Source organism: Ictalurus furcatus, chromosome 18, assembly GCF_023375685.1.
Source record: "Ictalurus furcatus strain D&B chromosome 18, Billie_1.0, whole genome shotgun sequence".
In the NCBI taxonomy this organism is placed as follows: Eukaryota; Metazoa; Chordata; class Actinopteri; order Siluriformes; family Ictaluridae; genus Ictalurus; species Ictalurus furcatus.
The window spans coordinates 10,993,905-11,015,677 of record NC_071272.1 but is presented as its reverse complement, the minus strand read 5'-3'; the positions used below and the strand labels follow the sequence as shown (position 1 = coordinate 11,015,677).

The following is a 21,773-nucleotide window of genomic DNA, read 5'->3' as shown; positions in this document are numbered from 1 at the left end:
ACTAATAATTAATTCAAAGCTATATTTAGACTATGGGTCGGGAAATATACGATGATGTGAGCCAAAAAAGAGGCCGGTGCTGTGAAGTAGCTTATGTCCTCCACGCTGTCAAAAATAACAACAACAACAAAAAAACAACCTACAGACGCTTGATATGGAGACGTCGTTGCTATGGCAACCCAGCGACGACGAGCGTGATGACGCAAACGGAGGCTGGTGCATGTCGGACCTTAGACGACGTGACGACTTAAGGTGGACCAGGGTATACACACAGACGCACACACACTTCTTACTCAAATGGGAACTGCCATTAACTCTGGGGCATGGCATGAATATTCAGTAAATTAAAAATGCATTTCAAACAGGTCCAGATAATTCATGACTGTTCTTCCAGTGGCATGCTCAACAGGAATGACACCACATAGTACTTCACAGAACAAAACTACATTTGCATAATATTTCATTCATTCATTAGTGCAAAAATCAATGGCACCTTTACTGTTTAGGCTTCATAGTTGCTCTACTTTCTAATACATGAGAGATTTTAGTCAAAACACAGCAATGATGATTTCAATCAGTATGAGTCTGGGTAAATCGAATAGGTGTAATCAACTTCTCACAGATGTGATTTGAGGTCAGCGTGTGTCAGAGCCACTCATGTGACCACCCCATGTGTTCCATGTTCCACATAATCATTTGCATGTATCTTGTGTTCCATGTGCAGTGTGTGTGTGTGTGTTTTTTTTATCACACAAACTGACACTAAGCATCTGGGTTTAAAGTGAAAAAAGAGGTCAGTTCCCACTGTGTATGATTTGACAGATGGAGGTTACTCTCTGTCTCTGTGTGGGTCAGATATGAAGTCATTAATCCCTATAACTGGGCAGATTAATGACATCAAACCTAAAGTTCATCCCAATTACTTTTTTCTCCTATAGACTACAAGAAGGCACATACAGTATTGCACAGTTAACACACACACACACACACACACACACACACACACACTATATATATATATATAGATAGATAGATAGATAGATAGATAGATAGATAGACATATCTGACTGATGCTCAGCCATCCTTAAGGCATCAACATGACCACCATGGAGACTGGGATAGAGGGAGGGAGAGAGAGAGAGAGATGGGGAAAGGGGGTGTCGTTGCTGCAGGATTTAATGAACGCAATCACAACATAAGAAAGAGAGGAGGGGTGGCAGCACCTCAGGAGCTTACCAACAGCCTCACTTCAATCTCAACCAGAGAGAGAGAGAGAGAGAGAGAGAGAGAGCGAGAGCGAGAGAGAGGCAAAGAACGGAGTAGTGAGAGAAGGAGGAGTCAGTCAGTCAGTCAGTCAGACAAAGCTGGTGTGGTTTTGACTGCTATTACTGAGCCACTGCAGGTGTTGGGGGGGGGAATGCTTAATAAAGACTAAGAGAAAGAAAGGGAAGAGGAAAAACAGAGTGAAGAAAAGGAGTCTTGTAATCTGCTTGGCATGCGACCCTGTCCCTGGCTTGTGTGTGAGTGTGTACAGATGAACGGGACATTTTGGTCTGGAATGTGTCTCAGCTAACCTCAGGGGACCTCCGAGAACATATACCTCATCATGCTGGGAAAGGACTACATGCTCGCCATCATCATAGTCAATTATGAAGGTGAGTGCATGACTCCTTCTCCTTTCCCCTCTCCTTCTCTCTCTTTTGTCTCATCCTAGAACATGAAAAAGGAAAAGGAAACATGGTGTTCGGGTTGTTCTTCTCTGCAGGTGTGTGATTTCCTTTGCTTTTTATTGGTACCAAATACTGATGCATTATTGTCCTGACTCACATGCAACCAGTAATACCTGGCAAGTTTTGCAAAAAAGAGTCTTGGTTACTGTGTTTATGTTTTTCTGATGACATTTTTTATCTCTGCAAAAAGTGCAAACAAGCATGCATACAGGACCTGAGAGTTCTGAAAGTGATAATAATGTTGGCTTGATCACCAAAACATATCTGTGTAATGCCCTCATAGGACATTAAGCAGTATTTTACCAAGCAGTAGCAGTAATCAGGAGATGGATGCAGCAGTCACCTCGTCCGTATTGCAGGACTACACTAGTCCACTGTTGCGCAGAGAGGCAGCTGTCAGCTTAATGCAATTTCCTGACTCTACACGCAGCACTCTTGGAAGTGTATGTGCATTAGATCTCAGTCATGCCCCCTCATCTCACCCCACCTCTATCTCTTTCTTGCATGATCACATATACACATACACACCAATGCTAAATGTCACGAGATTCATTGAAGGGTGTGCTTTAAGACCTGGGGACATATAAGCATTTGGTTGCCACATTGTAGGTGGGTTGTCTAGGTAACTGTTGCCCCAAGGATGATTTGCACTGCTAAGCAAAGCCTTGGGGAATTTGATTGTTGTAGGGGGAAAAATGGAATTTGTATTGAAATAAAAATATACCTTCAAAATTCCATTAATGTTGAAATTGTGTTGCGACATCATGTGAAGCGATGCACATGAGATTCTAACACATGTCAGGACTATAACTTACACCAGATCTTCTCTCTCTCTGACAATTTTCTGACACAATTTTCATAATTCTGCCTCTGTACACCACCACAGTGGATTTTAACTGAAGCAATCAATATGTGATTGAAGTGGGGACTTTAATTCAAGAGATTTAACAAAAATATTGCATTAACCATTTAGGAATTACAGCCATTTTTACAGGATCAAACGTAATTGGACAACTGATGGATAAGCAGTTTCATGGACAGGTGTGGCCTGCTTCCTTGTTATTTCATGACAAATTTAGGAGATAAAAGATCTGGAGTTGGTTCCAAGCATTGAATTTACATTTGGTTGCTGTTCATGGGAACTCTCAATATGGTCCAAAGAGGTGTCGATGCAAGTGAAGGAGGCCATCATTAGGCTGAAAAAAACAAAACTGACCTATCAGAGAGATAGCAGATATATTACGAGTGGATAAATCAACAATTTGGTATATTATTAAAAAGAAGGAATGCACTGGTGAGCTCAACAACACCAAAAGGCCTGGAAGGCCACAAAAGACAATTAAAATGGATGATCCTTCAGAATTCTTCCTTTCTTCCTTCTTGAAGAAAAACCCCTTCAGACCATCTAGCCAAGTCAAGAACATTCTGGAGGAGGTAGGTGTATCATTGTCAAAGTCTACAATCAAGAGACACCTTCATGAATGTAAATGCATACCGTTTACCTCAATATGCAAACCACTGGTAACACTCAAAAACAGAAAGGCCAGATTAGATTTTGCTAAAAACATCTTTTAAAAAAAAATAAAAGTTCTGATGCAAGATTAACTTGTACCAGAATGATGGGAAGAGAAGACTATGGAGAAGGAAAGGAAGGACTCATGATCAAAAAGCATACTACATCATCTGTCAAACATGTGGAGGAAGTGTTATGGAATGGGCATGTTTAGCTGCCAATGGAACTGGGTCACTGGTGTTACGACTAGTCTAGGTCGGGCTGCAACATACAATGAAACAACGAGTTGGCAAGACCAGGCTTGCATTTGCTTTGTATTTATTCTCACTCCTTTTTTTTTCAGTGGTTTAAACTTCGGAAGCCGACCAGGCGAAAATAATAAACAAAATTTCCCCCTCTAACTATACAAAAATTAACTAATTAACCTAAAAAGAAAGAAAACAAAAATACACTTCCTTCCCTCACTCATTAGCTAACCCCAAACCAAGAGAAAACGAATTAACATAAATGGCGCAGACTTCCTTTTAACCACGATTAACAGTGTACTATTTACCAATGGTGACTGGTGTGTTTTAATGTAATTTACAAGAAATATACGTATGTATGTATGTATGTGTGTGTGTGTGTATATATATATATATATATATATATATATATATATATATATTTTCATGTTAATTACACTAAAACACACACTATAACGCAACACACAGCCATTAATGTCTAAACTGCTGGCAACAAAAGTGAGTCCTTTTGGGCCTAAAGTGTCAATATATAGGGGTGTACTCACTTTTGTGGCCAGCAGTTTAGACATTAATGGCTGTGTAGCAAATTTACACTGTTACGCAAACTGTACAGTCACTACTTTACATTGTAGAAAAGTATCATTTCTTCAGTGTTGTTACATGAAAAGATATAATCAAATATTTACAAAAATGTGAGGGGTGTACTGACTTTTGTGAGATACTGTGTGTGTGTGTGTGTATATATATATATATATATATATATATTACACTATATATATATATATATATACACACACACACACACATACAAATGAAACACTCAAGACATAAAGGAGTAGCGCACAATGTCAAGAACAGGCAAAAGGCCATACACAGGAGGAATCAACACACGTAAAGAAATATCATCAGTACAAAGCTATGGCAATGATCTGCCCAGAGGATGGAGACTGACGAAGCTTAAGTACACGTCTGAATGTGTACAGCCAACCAATACCAAAGCACGAGGCAGAAGCAGTTACTAGTTGTGATCATCCAATTGCGTGTACCAGTTGTGATCATCTAATTGCAAGCCAGAACGTGACGCATTTCAGTGGACGGGGCCTAAGGGAGAAGGAGGAGACAAAAGACACCTATCCCACCACCAACATAGACACACAAATGGTGCATAGTATACTCAGCAAAAAAAGAAACGTCCTCTCACATTCAACTGCTTTTATTTCCAGCAAATTTCTTAACGTGTAAATATTTGTATTAACATAATAACATTCAATAACTGAGACATCAACTGAACAAGTTTCTCAGACATTTGATGAACAGAAATGGAATAATGAGTCCCTGAACAAAGGGGGGTCAAAATAAAAAGTAACAGTCAGTATCTGGTGGCCATCAGCTGCTTTAAGTACTACAGTGCATCTCATCCTCATGGACTGCACCAGATTTGTCAGTTCTTGCTGTGAAATGTTACCACCAAGGCATTGCACGTTCTCGATCAAGTCTGAGGGGGACACATGGTTCCATGTAATTTTCCACTGCAAGGACGATCAGTTGTTCTTCCTGTCTCCCTGTCTTAGGCGTCTTACATTACAGACATTGCAGTTTACTGCTCCGGCCACATCTGCAGTCCTATGGCATGTTCACGCAGGTGAGCAGTAACCCTAGGCATCTTTCTTCTGGTGTTTTTCAGAGTCAGTAGAAAGGTCTCTTTAGTGTCCTAAGTTATTGTAACTGTGACCTTAATTGCCTACCGCCTGTAAAATGTTCATGTCTTAAGGCCTGTGCAATAAATGTTTATGGTTCATTGAACAAGCATCAAAAACATTGTTTAAACCCTTTCCAATAAAGATCTGTAAAACTTACTTGGATTTTACTAAATTATCTTTAAAATACAGTCTCCTGAAAAAGGGACGTTTCTATTTTAATTTAATTTCTAAGTACACAAACAGAAATACGATTGAGAACGTAACACTGGTGTTTATTGTGACTTATGTGTGTCACTTATATGTGACTGCTAATAGAAGTAACATGAGGAATTACAAAGTGCATAGAGCTATACTTTCTGTTCAGATTCAGTCAAATGCTGCAAAACTGATAGGATGGCACTTCACAGTACAGATAATGACCCCAAACATACCACGAAAATAACCCAAAGGCCTCTTATTACAAATAAATTCTTAAATGTCAGATGTCCTCAACCCAATCTTCATGCTTGTCAATTACTGAAGACAAAACTAAAGGCAGAAAGACCCACAAACAAGCAGCAACTGAAGGCAACTGCAGTAAAGGCCTGGCAAAGCATCTCAAGGAAGGAAACTCAGCATTTGGTGATGTCTGTGGGTTCCAGATTCAGGTAGTAATTGACTACAAAGGATTTGCATTCGAGCAATAAAAATAATCCTAATTATATTAATGATTGTTAGTTTGTCCAATTACTTTTGAACCTGTGAAAATGGAAGGACTTTGGAAACAATGGCTGCAATTCCTAAACGGTTAAATGAATTAAAGTTGAAAGGCTACACTTCAATCACATCTTGATTGCTTCATTTCAAATTCATTGTGGTGGTGTACAGTGGTGAAATTACAAAAATGGTGTCATTCTCCAAATACTTATGGACCTGACTACAGAAATTATTTTAAAGATATGATTACTTAAAATTTTTTCCATTGTATATCAGCATATCATAACACCCCAGAAGTGTCAGTCTTAGCAAAGTGAAGCTCCTAAAAATAACTTCCATTACATGCATTCAGGGAGGGACAGTTAGACAGTTAGAGAGACCTAGCATGGCACCACCTCAGGGTACTGAGAGGTTTTCAGGAAGAATACATCCATTAAATGATGGTTCCACTGGAGTTGTCTTCAGTTAATGAGCTTTCTGTGATATTCATACAGTTACTTTGAATAAATGTGTGACGTACAGTATGTAATGATGCTACTTTCTTCTTCACTAACTAAAAGCAGATTTGAATCTGACCCTTAATTCCTTTAATCTGGTCTGCCTCTGTGACTGCCACAGGGTTTGCTCTGTCCTCCAGATGCACTCATTCACATAAAGCAATTGAAAAGCACTCATCTCATCTCATTCTGCTATTAATCCTCCCTCTTATGCTTTTAGAACTTGCTTCATAACTTAGCTTCTATTTGAATCCCCTTTCTTTCATCATATCTTTTTTTCTTCATCTTAATTACACTACTGTCGCTTTTCAGCCCCTACCATCACCTCTGTCAAGTTTGGGTAGCAAGGATAAAACTCTTGACCAGAATCAGTCTGATTAAGCTCTATTACTGCTGTCTCAGTAGACCTGCTGGAGACTAGGTAGCGAGCCATCTCGGGAAGATTTAGCTCTTCTGATTGAGCTGTTTCGCTGTTGTGGTGTAGCAAGCTACTATGGTAAGTGATAGAGATTAAGCTAAGGGGGAACTTGATACAACATTATCCTATCATAGTGGCATCTAAATAACAAACTAGAAATACTTATATACTGTATTTAAGTATGCTTTCGAGAATATTTTGTTTTGCTTTACTACATTTGTAGGAGGATTAGCTACGCTAATTGCCCCTAGGTGTGTATAAGTGTGTGACTGTGTGTGTGTGTGTGTGTGTGTGTGTGTGTGTGCATGGTGCCCTTTGATGGACTGATGTCTCACCCTGTTGCACAGCCACTCATGTGTTACAAATACAAATGACTTTTTCTGATAATGCAGTAATGTAACACATTATATTTTAAATTTGGCTTAGTGGTTAGCACGTTTGCCTCACACCTCCAGGGTCGGGGGTTCGATTCCCACCGTGGCCATGTGTGTGCGGAGTTTGCATGTTCTCCCCGTGCTGTGGGGGTTTCCTCCGGGTACTACGGTTTCCTCCCCTAGTCCAAATACATGCATGGTTTGGCGTGTCCGTAGTGTATGAATGGATATGTGAATGTGTATGTGATTGTGCCCTGCAATGGATTGGCACCCTGTCCAGGGTGTACCCCGCCTTGTGCCCGATGCTCCCTGGGATAGGCTCCAGGTTCCCTGTGACCCTGAAGAAAGGATAAGCGGTATAGAAGATGGATGGATGGATGGATGATTACAGTTACTGATGTCAATAAAATTACATTAGTTGCATTACAAATTTATTGTTAAGAAAACAATATTAAGTAAAATTAATTTTTAAGAGAAATCACGTTTTGCCCCGGAGATTTTTTTTTTTTAGCTCTGAACAATTCTCCACTAGGAGCAGTTTGTCACTATGTAACTGAACGTCAGTAAAAGAAGACCGCCTGTAATTTTATATCTTCAGTGAACGGAAGCGAGACCAATCAGACAAAATACGTGGAAACACTCATGTCTTATTGGCTGACAGTCTCAATTCTGCCAAACGCTAGCTCACAGTCAGTGTGAGGAAAAATGGATATATGCAGATTTTTTTTAACCAGTAAATGGGAAACTGAAACATAGCATCCTCTGATGCTGTGCAGGAAAACAACATGTGTAAATGTCTATTTGACTTCCAGTTTATGTGAACATGACATGAGCAGAGCATAAGGAAAGATAATGTACTTTGAAACCTATACAATGATAGCTTAGCTGTGCCTCCCCTTGGCTTTATGTTTTATCAGTCTGGTAGTCCTACAAACAGTGACTACACCCAAGGCAAGTTTTATGATAAGTCCAACTTTTTCTGATTACGTCATACATTGACGCGCAATAAAATTACTGAAAGAACTATGAGTATCATTTTGTAGTGTATTTTTGTAGGTTTGATAAGTTTTGAAAGTAACGTGAAAGTAAAATAATTAGTAATCTGATTACATTTTACATGCAGTAATCAGTAATCAGATTACAATTTTAAAATAGTAATTAGTAATCTGTAGTGACCACTTACATTACTTTTTTTTTCTGCAATTTACCCAACACTGCTCGCCAGAGCTTGAAAGAGAATACATAAATCTATCAAATATCCTATATAAAAATATTTACACTTGATTGTATATATAAAATAATTGAAGCGTGATGAAGCATTTTTAGTACAACTTTACAGGGAAGTGCTACAGTTGCTGAGATGAGTATCTACTATAGTTGAGTGCAAACCATTGCATACTGCAGGACAAAATGAAGAAATGAAAAATCATATAAAAATTATTTTACCCTACAGGATACTTCCACTTTTTACTTCTTACTTTTTGAGCTTCTTAGAACCATTTTTAGTTGAATTAAATTAGGAAATTAATAATATATAGCTACATTTCTTCTTTATTGTGAAGGATGAAAATATGTCAATTCAACTCAGTTGTATTGTATGCAAGCACCCCCCCCCCCCCAATTATAGATTAATGGCAGCTTAATGGCAGCTTAATGGCAGCTAGAACCTTATAATAAGCTTATATTCAAGTGAGTGTGTTCTCTTTTCTGATAGTGTAAGCATTATTTAAGACTCTACTGAGCACTATAGCACTAGCCAAGGATAGACATCTTATCTATCTTTTATTTTATCCCTTGCATGCTCTACTACTCAGCACTTAGTACTCACTTTTTGTATTTCACATGTTCACCTTTTGAGCTGAACACCTTTCACCTTTCTGTGAGCTTGCAGCTTGTGAGTTACACATATTATTTACCGTGCACTTTTGACATGCACTTTCAATGAGTACAGAGCAAAGTGCTCATAGAGAAGGAAGAGTATTAATACAATAACACACACTTAAAGCAGCAGCATATTTTTAAAATTAAAATAATTAAAATTAGGCTTAATCAGCTTCATCTATCAGACATTTCACAAGTTTAGTGTAAATGTTTTTATGCCAAACCTAAATAAAATTCCCATCAGATTTACACCGATATTCTTCATTCTTGAACCCCCAACTTTCTGATCAGTAACCCAGAGCCTTAACCGTTGAGCCACCACTGGCCACTGAGAAGGAGGTAATGTTGTTAATTTCCTTAATTTTCTTAATTCTAATGACTACGAAAAGACTGATTTTCACATTAATATAAGTACACAATCACTGCGTATAAATTTGCAGTAATTGAATACCAGTTATACGATTTGAATATGATCAGTTGAGGTTCACATTAATGAGTCTCCTTAAATTTACACAAACTAGATTTCTTGTAGTATACAAATATTCTTTCCAACCTAACTTATTATTATTATTATTATTATTATTTTTTATAATTCCTACATTTCTTTTGTAAATGCTGCAGTGAAGGAGGAAGAGTCCTACAAGACATCAAGCCAGTCAGCCATATGCTTTTGAACTGCTGCTCATGCTGCATCAGAGGGCAGAGTAACACACACGTAGGAGAGCGTTATTTGCCATCTTCTGCATACACAAGCTCACAGACACCCACGATTGGTTAGTGCTGCTGTGATTGACAGGAGGAGGGTTTAAGGAGGGTTTCTTATTGTAAGATATAGAGTGTAGAAATACAGAGTGTAAAGTTATATATTCAAATTATGTCAGACTCAGTAGTTAATGATTAAATATAAATTTTATTAACTGGACAGACAATTGCATACTTCCCTAATGTACTGAAAATTGAACAGGCACCCAGTGCATAATATGAGTGCCTAAAGCATAAAAGCAATACTTCACACATTGTAGAACATTATACAAGTTTGTACTTCTTCTATAAGTTATTCATGACTGGTCAATGAAACACTGTCACTGTGGTTTATTAATATGTAGGCTAAGTAGTTCACAGTCTAATCGCTTAACAATGAACAAAAGATATTCCAGCAATAAAACCCTACTCTTGTGAGTGGCTTCACAGCAAAATAAACATTTTAGTTCTAACATCATCTAGACACTAGGGTTTTGGATTTGTTAAGTATGCATATTTATACATATTTGATTAGATGAAGCCACATTTACATGAATAAATGTAAATTTTTGAAAAAGGTTCCAGCAATCAACTGGCAGTGATGAAGTGTGATATCTATTGTTTTAAAAAAAACAAAACCCTATTTATCTGTAATGCCATGTAAATGCAAATTGTTCATTCATTCATCTGCAGTTACTGCTTTATTATGGTCAGACTGGTCAATGGATCACGAGCCTATCCTGGGAACAGTGTGGGTGAGGCAGGAATACATTCCATCACAAGTCACCATGCATGCACACATTCACACACTCATTCATGCATAACATGATTCTAGATATTTCTAGCTCCGTCTAGATTTGGGTCACTGTAAAAATCATGTTGATGGATACGTGCATTAATGTGCAGGTGTATGAGTGTTCCTAATAAAGTGGATGGTGAGTGTATGGCTGAATTCCATACTGAAATTGCTAATACGGATGCTTCCTCAGGATCACTGTAAGAACTTAATAGAACTGATATCAAAGAATATTACCTACAAACACATACAGACTGATTACAAGCAACTGATAGAGACCTGATCACAAAATGGAGGTTGTTCCTGTCTAGGGATCATGCATAATTTACAAAAATTTCATAAGATCTTATTTAACTTTCTCTCTCTGAGCCTCTTTGGACCCTTCTTGAATTATCCATTTAAATAACTCAATATGTTGCTGTATAATAAATAATAGAATATCTGTAATGTGTAAATATTTCCTGTGAATTTAAGAGTAAAATCACTGTAGAAGAATCTATGCAGAAGAAGTAAGGGAATACTGTATGTCACTGTAGTCAGTCTTATCTGAGATTACACAGGTCGCTTGAATATTTTAGCACTAATTAAAATGCACGCCAAACTTAAAGTGATAATGTGCAAAGGTGTTATATGCATAGCAAAAATCCAGTGTACTACAAATAAACTGTTCCAGAGCTCCCTTGTTAATGTGTGAGAAGATTTCAAACCGAGCAGCACAATAGTAACAGCATGAATAAGCTTGAGTTGTGTTATGTTTTGTTATTGTTCCTTCCCATAATTTTGTTCCCCCATTTTCTTCTAGAGCAAAGCAATATCAGACACAATAAACTCTTTGCGATTTCTCAATAACATTACAAGTTGCATTAAACATAAAACAAATGAATAAAACATAAGGTGTGTTCTTGTCAGGTAGTTGGAGAGACAGATGCAAGTGCAGGTTTTTTATTTTATAACCGGCAAACAAAGCTAACAAAACAAGATAAAATAAAAAACAAAATTCACAAAACAAACTAAACAAAAACTTGGAGAACAGGGCATGAAGCAGACAACAGTAGCTTAGCAATGAAACAAAGAAATCTCAGAAGGTGCATCTCACTCAGCTCCCAAGGTCAGTAGTCAGGGCACTGATCAAGCAATTTTAAGGGCTGTCTCAATCGCAAAATCCTTTCAGTGTACTGGAACATTCGCGCCCTAAAAAAAATCCCACAATGCACCACAAAAACCAGGGAGCATCGATGCTTACTATGTTCCCTTACTGGAAATGACGTCATATTATCCGAAGCCTCTCAGCTCGAAAAACAATGATGGACATACTCTCAGCCAACGTTTGTTTACAAATGTAAATTGATTGTTATCGTTGTTGTAGCTCTCAAATGATTACTTACGTTATCGATTTTTAACTTTATTTGACGTTCTATATACGGTTTGTTTGAGTCTAACAACTTTTACGTGTTTCATATTTTTTTTGTTTTAAATCCACTAGCTAGCCTATGCTCGTATTGAAGTACCATGACAGAAACTGTAATTAAGCTAACACATTTATATGATATATAATGTCAGAAAGATATCGGTCCTGCCTGATGTTGATAAATGCCAGTGTTGAAGTTTTACAAGCCGTGTATATGGTCATGTCGCTGGAAATTGAGTCATCAGACAGTGCGTTTACATGGTGTCATGATGCGTAGTAAGCCAGGGTCCTTACCAGCGCCCGAACTCGTGTACAAGATATACTGATTCACGACCTAGGGAGCTGACTGAGTCGCACCCAGAGCCAGGAAGCAAGGGGAAACACAAAACACGTAGTGTAATCAGAAGGAAAATAGCTTGGGACATGGTCATGAGATCTGGCTGTAGTCTGTGCGGCTGATGGGAAATGAAGTCCAAGGTGGCCATGTTGCGAGGTTCTGATGACAACGCCTTAATTAAAAACTTGACATGAATTATGTCTTTCTCACTGTCTCACTCTTACTCATTATGTCACTCCTAACCCACTTTTCATCTTCATTCATTAGCACAAACAAAACACACATACAAACCCCACCTCATTTCATGCAACTTGCTAAAACATTCTCTCAGACTAATTATGTGCAATTTGTACCCATTAAAACATAGATAAAACATAATAATACCACTAAAACCAGTAACCTTGAGTCAACTGTGCTTACAAACTATTGACAAAAAAACAGAACATTAATTATTTTATTATTATTCATGTCTTCAGTAACCACTTGATCCTGGGCAGGGTCGTGGTGCATTCGTAGCCTGTCTGAGGAACACTGGGTGTGAGGCAAATACACCCTGGATGGGACACTCTCTCGAGCACATATTCACACCTACAAACAATTGTTGTGTGCACAATGTTTTTGGGAGGTGGAAGGAAACCAGAGAACCCCCAGAAAACCTTCATGGATATCAGGAGAACATGCAAAAGTCAGCGCTGACAGTAACCCGAACTTAGGATCGAACCAAGGACAATGGAGTTGTGAGGCAGCAACTTGAACTGCTGCCCCTAAACCATGAATTATTTAAATATGTATATACATGTGTGTGTGTGTGTGTGTGTGTGTGTGTGTGTGTACATTAATCAAATAAAAGTGATGTTTTTTTCAAATTACATGCTCCGCAACCTATCGATTTAAATGGAGCACAGACCAATGAGAATAGTTTGGAGCAATTTGAAAATTTGTGGGATGACATGTCCCTGTAGAAAATGTCACTTGGTTAATCACTCAGATAATTTAAAAAAGACATCATTATTTAAAATCCAACTTAACATAGGAATGTGGGTGTATAGACTGTCATCACAGGAAGTTGAAAGGTTAATACACTGTACTGTATAATAGTATAATTATGCCCTTGGTCACAGATGATATCTGGAATGATCAGAGCCTGACGCTGGACTCAGACCTACCTCCAGGATGGCGCACTATACGGGACAGCACCGGTACCTACTACTGGCATGTTCCTTCAGGCACCACACAGTGGCAGCACCCTTCATACAGCACAGAGGACGAACAGAGCATCAGCAACGGATTCCCAGCTAACCAGCTCAAGGTCAGTGTTCTTTCTGAGGTCACACTGTTACAATCCACACTATGTGCATGTTTCTGTGACTGTAAAGATGCGACATTGATGAGGTCAATCCAGATCAATTACATATCTAACTCTATACACCCCTTCATCAAATGCACATTTCCATTTATGTGTATGTGTTAAACTGACATTTGTTCTGTCTTTTCTGTCAGAGCACTGCAGCAGATGGGTATGAGCATTCCCTCAGTGATGGGTAAGTTCTCTCTTTCTACATTATTAGCAAAGCCACTGTACACACAGCAAACATATAAGATATGGGTGTAGAGATAAGATGATTAGGATTAAGATGATACCGTGATACAGCAGTGTCTTGATACAACACATTTTTGATACAGCATTTGCACGAAATGCTGTATCTGTCCTAGATTTCCATTTTCAAGTACAATGATTGAAAATTAATAATAAAACAGTGTTTGTGTGATCCTTTAAGACTCTTAGCAGCATGTAACGAAAAGTAAAAGCTGTGCATTAGGATGTACAGTTGCGATAAAAATTATTCAACCCCCATTGCAAATCAGGTTTATTGTCAAAATTTACAGAGTTTCAGCTGTTTGTAATGAACAAATCAAACAAAAGCAGTTGAAATAGTTCAACACAACAAATGCTTCAAGTGGTTTCCCCAAATTCAACTGAAAATGCAACATATAAGGATTCCTCCAGTTTCAAAATTATAGAATCCCTCACAACAGCACAAATATGCAAAGCAGGTGTTGTCTCAAGCACACCTGATGCAACTAATCTAGGGACAGAAAATATATGAAATACCTAGATGGGGCAGAAAAAGGAAGCAATCAACGGCTGCAGCCAGATTTCTGAGAAGGCAGGTTGTGAAAAACCCTCGAGTGACTACAGAAGACCTGAAGCAAGACTTGGTGGCAACAGGCACTGAGATTTCAGTGAGCACAGTAAGGCACGTACTAAACGCAGAAGGTTTCCATGCCAGAACTCCAAGACATACACCACTACTGACCCAAAAGCACAATAAAAGTCAGCTCAAAATCATACAAATAAATTTTGACAATAAACCTGATTTGCAGTGGAAGTTGAATAATTTTGATTGCAACTGTATAAAATCAATTATGGCTAAATTAAACATTAGCTTTCTGGTGTACAGGGTTGCCAGGTCTCAGCAAAATTCCCACCCTAACTGCATCTCAAAAACTGCACAAAACCACTTGAAATTATCCCAAAAGGTTCAGGCATTGGGCATAGGAAAGATTGTTCTTTTTGGGTGGGAAACAAGTTCAGAAGTGAAGACATTGGACTGATCAAATCTCAGTACAGCCATGCTGCCACTGCTGGCCCCTTGAGCAAGGCCCTTAACTGCTCTGTTGTATAAATGCGATATAGTCACTCTGAACAAGGTATTCTGCCAAATGCCGTAAATGTAAACTAGCCCAATTTGGCATAATAACTCTGGTGTGACTCAAGTGGGGTGTATGCTTTATTTCCCATTCTGTTGTTAGCTCGTTGTGCTGTCAAAGTCACGCAAGAATAGCCTACTTTATTATTCAATCTGCTGAATGTATTGTGCGATACACAGACATATCGAATCGAGAGCTTTGTATCAAATGAGATGATCAGATATGCCATATCGTTACACCTCTATAAAAGACTACTGGTTCTTTTCAACATGCAGTCCCTTGAGATTTACAATTATGTGTAATTCTAGTGAAATTGCAGGGTGAACACATTTTGTAATTGTCCTTTCGAATGTTCAGCTTTTGTGTTTACCTTGTGTTTCTCTACCTTGCTGTAATAAAGCCACTGACAGTAAATCCAACTTGTATGCCCAAGAGAGAGAGAGAGGAGAGAAAACACCTGGTGCTCCAGTCAGCAGATGTCCTCTCAAATGGCTAGTAACAGTGCCAGAATAAGAATCACATTTTATTCTGACAACCGTGTGTGTGTGTATGTGTGTGTATGTGTGTGTGTGTGTGTGTGTGTGTGTGTGTGTGTGTGTGTGTGTGTGTGTGTGTGTGCGCGAGAGAGAGAGAGAGAGAGAGAGTAAGACAATAAGCCAGAAAAAACAATCATCTCTTTTGCTAATGGCTCCAAATGAAACACGTTGATTAGGTCATTAGGGTTCATTATATAGAATAAATTATCCACCTTTATAAACACATTATTCTCCATTATACCTCAGTGCAGTTGTGTTCTCAAATCAGAACGTGTGCATTTATTTCTTTAACAGCAGCTCAGACAGTAGTTCCGGCTGTGACCTAAATGATAGGATTGCATTAATATGCTCATTCTAATAGGTTAATATCATTCTAGTAGTAACAGCTCATACACAGGGACTTGTATGGAGGATTCTACACATAATCTAAGGCTAAGAATAAACAGATTTTTTGAAAAATAGCCACATGTAATTGTTGATGTGGTGAAGATTTCTATTAGGATATGTTTATGTAACATTTATGGAAGTCTTCAGGACAGAACAGATTGTACTTAGTAGTATGACAAGCTGTGTGAGGTTTTTTTTTGTATCAGGAACTTCAAGAGATATAATACAGTAGATGCTGGTGAGCAAATGTCTGTCTATAGCTACTGTAACATAAGTGATAATAGAAACTAACAATAAAATGTAACAATGAACAGCTATTTTGTTATCGTTATGTTGGTCAATCTTGTGCTATAAGTGTAATAATATTTTTTTGCAATTCATGCTGCTATACGAAAATAATCCACTTCTAGGTGGACAAAGGTTAAGCGTGTTGATTATTTTTGTATAACAGCACTGTCTATTCTGCGAATTCTCTTAACCTCTGAAGGACTCTCTGGGTATAATATATACATTACACATTTTTAGGGAACTGGAAACTACTCAGTGTGAGGATCTCATTAATAAACTCCTAAACCATGGAATGGGCGTTGACTAGAACATATTAGAACATATTGACTAGACGTTACTAAATGTTCATAGTGCCCTGATATCTTCCATTCATCTCTCTCCATATTCAGATTATAAGCTCTTATGAGGTCTGCTTTAGGGATGTCACGAGAACCGATACTTCGGTACCAAGTCGGTACTAACATTCTTAAAACGTGACGGTACTTGTTTTTCTGCAGTACTGTGGGTTTCGATGTAATGAAAGTTCCGGGGTTGCAATTCTTCTGGACCTGATGGGGGCAGCAAATACGCACAAGTGTTTTAGTCGGTCCACAAGTGGTGAAGAAGAAGAAGAACGCCTGCAAGCACACGGGACAAACTACAGAAGATTAGCTTAGTTTATCAAGTTTAGTTCCACCCCGACTCGTTGAGAGGAAAAGAGAGGAAAGCTAGTATCGGTTTCCGGTGTGCAACCCATGCTATAGTTCATTTCAAACAAAGCGAGGAAACACCTGGAATTTGGCGAAGCACCTGAAAGACGGACCCTGTATTATGTTTGTTTGAGGCAGCTGGAATTGTGGCAGTGAAACCAGCTAACGTTATGCTCCATGTAATGTTTGTGATAGACAGTTATTTGTTAACGACGCTTACACATTGCAGTGTTATAAACTACCTCCAAATGGGCCACCATGCATCGCCATTCAGCCCGTGTCCTGTCAGCTAAATGTAGCCTAATGTCACTAATAATTATTCAAATGTTAATGCTTTTAAGAAATTGTTTTGGCCTGCCACCATATCAGTGAATTTAAACTAATGCTTGCATTCAGAGTATAAGGTGTGTGTGTGCGTGTGCGGATCTGTGTGCATGCGTGTGTGCGTGTGTGTGTGCGTGCGTGTTTAGGAGTGCACCTCCACTCATTTTCGGACAGTGTTTGATAACTAAAATAGAGCCCCTCTCTTGCTCTCTCTCTCTCTCTCTCCCTCTCTCCCTCTTTGCCAGTATCAGCCAGAGGAGGATGTCCTCCAGGAGAGTTTTTTAATTTTATTTTTATACCACACCGTGGAATCGACTTTGGTATTGAGTATCGTGTACTTTTGGTGGTATTGGTACCGACTACTAGATTTTTGGTATCGTGACATCCCTAGTCTGGTTTAGTGAATATGTTTGCTAAATGCTTGAAGACAGAAGGAATGAAATGGATTGGATAATGATAATTGACAGTGAGCCGATTAAGGCTCCAATAATCAATACATGCTCATGACCCCTGCTAGATATCACATTTTAGTACATTAAAGTCTATTGTTAATGCTTTTTTCCCCTTTCCATTAGAGTGTCCTGGCAGGAAGAATACTTCTGTGTGAACATGGACCCAGATTCCAAGGTACCATTCCAATGCCGTATTAACACGCAAATGAATGTTAATTAAGTCCTGAGATGAAAAGCAATGTTCATAATACAGAAAAGAAGGTGAAATTGAGGGCAGAGCCCAGATCAGCTTTTGTTGCCTCACTGGATATGCTGTTGATGTGTATGAAATGTGTATTTGTGTGTACTGACCTCTATAAAGATGAGACAAGCATTACTGGGTGGCATTGTTCCATTAAGTGTGTGTAAGAGGATGCACGTCACCACAAAGACAAATACAAATAGGTTCAATAAATACTCATATCTCATAAATTGTTGGGGAAAAATGCATTCATCAAGGCGACACAGGTTTTACTTGTTAAAATGCATTGAAATACACAAGATAATAAATTATATATACAGTTGAATGCAAAGATTTGCATACCCTTAGAACATAATGATAAAGATCCCCCTCCTCCATTCCTCCCCTAATCTTCCTGATTATACAGTATGTTAATCATATGCCTTCTTCAAGAATACCACTGCAAAATATAATTTCAAACATTTTTTCTAATGGTTTTGCCTTATGCTTTGGATTTTCGCATTTTTATCACCAGCCAGTATCCTCTATTATACGTCACCTATCAAAAGAGGGAGAAGACTAGCTCATAATTACGCAAAACACCTGAAGCCAGCCATCTTTTTTAACTGCCACTCATGATTTTTCACAAGGCAGTGTAACATACTCAGATGAAAGCTCTATCTGCCCTCTTCCATACCATATACAAGCTTACAGACACTTAATTTTGTCTACTGTCACTATGGTTGACAGTGGAAAGAGAGTATTCCCCTCCCACCCAGAGAGCACAACCAGTTTTGCTTCCTTGGCTCCTGGCTACAGATGGCTGGTGTATCATCGGGATTTGAACTCACAGTTATTGTCATGATTCTACTGCACCACTTTGAAGCCTGGATTGTAATCTTGTTCCAGGATACACCCACATTTCATTATTAGGTTCTGGGAAAGACATTCTTGTAGATAAGTTTCAAAATTCATATTCATTTTTCTTTAAGCTTTTGCTTTGAACTGTACATATTTTGTAGGTGTCCAAGTTTATGACAAGAATTTTCAGATTCTCTAGATCTTCTTGTGTGCTTTTAAAAGAGACTATATGACTAAATGTTTGTGGACAGCCAATCATCACACCCATATGTGATATTTTTCCAAATTGTTGCCACAACGTTGGAAGCACACAGTTGTATAGGATGCCTTTGTTTGCTGTAGAATTACAATTTTCCCTCAATGGAACTAAAGAGGCCCAAACCTGTTCCAGCATGACGATGACCCCTGTGCACAAAGTGAGCTCTATGAAGACATGGTTTGCCAAAGTTGGAGTGGAAGAACTTGAGTGTCCTGCACAGAGCCCTGACCCCAACCCCACTGAACACCTTTGGGATGAACTGGAACGCCAAGGTCTGCACCCCAGACCTTCTTGTCTGACACCAGTGACTGACCTCATTAATGCTCTTGTGGCTGAATAAATACAAATCCACACAGCCACGCTCCAAAATCTAGTGGAAAGATTTAAAATCTATATCCTGAGGTTATATATGTCTGTAAAGCTGCTTTGGGATAATATCCATTGTTAAAAGCTCTATACAAATAAAACTGAATTGAATTGAGTTGAAAGCCTTCCCAGAAGAGTGGAAGTTATTATAATAGCAAAGGGTAGCTTGAATGGGACGTTCAACAAGAACATATCGGTGTCATGGTCAGATGTCCACATACTTTTGGCAATACAGTGTCCCCAGTTGACTGCATGATGTTTTAAGAGGTGCATGTGTGTTGCAGTGTTTTGCGGTACGCTCGCTGGGATGGGTGGAGATTCCAGAGGAGGAACTGGCTCCAGGGAAGAGCAGCCTGGTGGTCAATAACTGTATCCAACAGCTCTCTCACAGTAAAGTTGAGGGCCGCGATGCTGTGGGAGCCTGGGGAGAGGTGAGCATCTCATTGTGAGCATGTAAAGTTCAAGCATGGTTTATATTAGGAGTTTAGTGTGAGCTGTAGGCTAGTGTTTTAGGTGTAGTGGCAAGACTTTGTATGTATCTATGTGAGTGTTTGTGTGTGTGTGTGTGTGATAAGGGTCAGGACATGATGATGGTGCTCAAAAAGGACACGCTAAGCCTCCTGGACCCCATAGACCGCAGTCTCATCCACTGCCAACCCATCATCAGCATTCGAGTGTGGGGGGTGGGCTGCAACAATGGCAGGTCAGTAATGGAAATGTCCCAACCCCTCTTTTTGCCCCTCTGTGCCACGAACTCACCTTTTTCTCATTTTACTCACTTTCGTTTCAGTCCATGTATTTGCATCAGTGTCAGTGTCAAAGTATCAACCCTTGCCTTTGAAAAGCTCAGAAACGGACCTGGTCATGGAGTGCTTATACAACATGATTTTATATTCAATAGCAAACTCAGGATCTTGATCATATACATGCTTTTATTCAATATATCTCCATGGCTATGGTCAGGCTAGCTCTACAGACTTGCTGACAATATGATCAGCTGCTCATGTGGAGTTAATTTAAGTACGGCTATTTCTGGTTACACTCAGCAGGGCTTCCGGGAAAAACCAAGCCCCATAGCCTGAATTATATTTATCATCCGGACTTAACCGGCTCTTATTTTTTTCTGTGCCCGGACAAAAAATGTTTTGTATTTCTATTAAGTAGATATTTTTAGGATTATTAGCAATTCATGAGGGCCCAGAATCCATATAATTGTTCATAATAAGTAAAGTATTTACATATCTAACTTAAAACAATTGCGGCATTTTTAAAGCATTCTTAACAATGACCTGTCTTTCTTTTCTTTTCTTTTAAAAAAAAAATCGGCACTCGGGAATACAGAGACAGGTAATCACTGCATCTTTTTCTTTTTTAACCAGATCTTGTGAACATGTCATTTGTGGGATTGACATCTTGCAGGTCACGTAGCCTATCTTGGAACTTCAGCATTTATATTGTATTTCTCTAATTCTCTCTAATAATTCTCTAATTTCTTGCCTTCTCTCATCTATGTTTGCTTGTTCATGTTTCAAGTGGATAGAAGAATTAAAGAGAACTTCTCTTTTCTATGAATGAAGCAAATTGAATTTTTGTCCTTTTAATTAAATATAAATTTAGAAACACTTTATGCTCCACAAACCAACAAACTCATGTAACTGGGTATTGTTGGGGTACAAATGATCCTGACGTGACAAATCAATAACAGTTCCAGCCTCTAATGTTTTGCAGATGTAATTCATTATAGGCCAGGCCCACTGGGACAATGCCATCATTAATCCTGACAAATCCATGCAGATTTAATTACAAACCACTGATTAAATCCCTACAGAGCAAAACATAGGACAGGCTGATGTGTAAATTAATTGCACCAGTTTTAATACAAGGGCACAGTTTGTGGTTTTAGAGGAATGGACGGGGAATAGCTTGTTGAAAAGTGTCCTACTGATAACCCTTGTTGCGTAAGAGGTCTGAAACATCCAGGTGAGTGTGAAATAGCAGGACTGTATAGGTACACTTCCACTTACTTTGTTTTTCTCCTAGAAAAAAAAAACTTGGATTAGCTCTCAGACGGAAAAATTTCCAATTAGCAGTTTTCAAGGAATCATGACTAAATAACAGCTATAGATTGATTTTTGGCTTACAGTCCCCTCTGAAACTATTGGAACAGCATTTCTCCCCCCTGTAGACTGAAGGCATTTGGGTTTGAGATCAAAAGATGAATATGAGAACAGAGTTTAGAATTTCAGCTTTTATTTTGGTATTTACATTTAGATGTGTTAAATGACACAGAACATAGCACATTTCATTTTGTATCAGACCACCCAATTTTAGATGAGCAAAAAT

The 21,773-nt window shown here is 38.6% G+C and overlaps 1 protein-coding gene across 1 annotated transcript in view; it reads left to right on the top strand.

Moving 5' to 3' along the window:
* Positions 1 to 1,112: 1,112 nt before the first annotated feature.
* apbb3 (amyloid beta (A4) precursor protein-binding, family B, member 3) overlaps positions 1,113 to 21,773 on the top strand; it is a 35,862-nt gene continuing 15,201 nt past the window's right edge. The window contains exons 1-7 of the mRNA XM_053648600.1: positions 1,113 to 1,655; positions 13,458 to 13,645; positions 13,837 to 13,877; positions 17,848 to 17,899; positions 19,715 to 19,861; positions 20,006 to 20,133; positions 20,772 to 20,777. Coding sequence (XP_053504575.1) covers positions 1,607 to 1,655; positions 13,458 to 13,645; positions 13,837 to 13,877; positions 17,848 to 17,899; positions 19,715 to 19,861; positions 20,006 to 20,133; positions 20,772 to 20,777 — 611 coding nt within the window. The 5' untranslated portion in view covers positions 1,113 to 1,606. The remainder of the gene's footprint in view (positions 1,656 to 13,457; positions 13,646 to 13,836; positions 13,878 to 17,847; positions 17,900 to 19,714; positions 19,862 to 20,005; positions 20,134 to 20,771; positions 20,778 to 21,773) is intronic.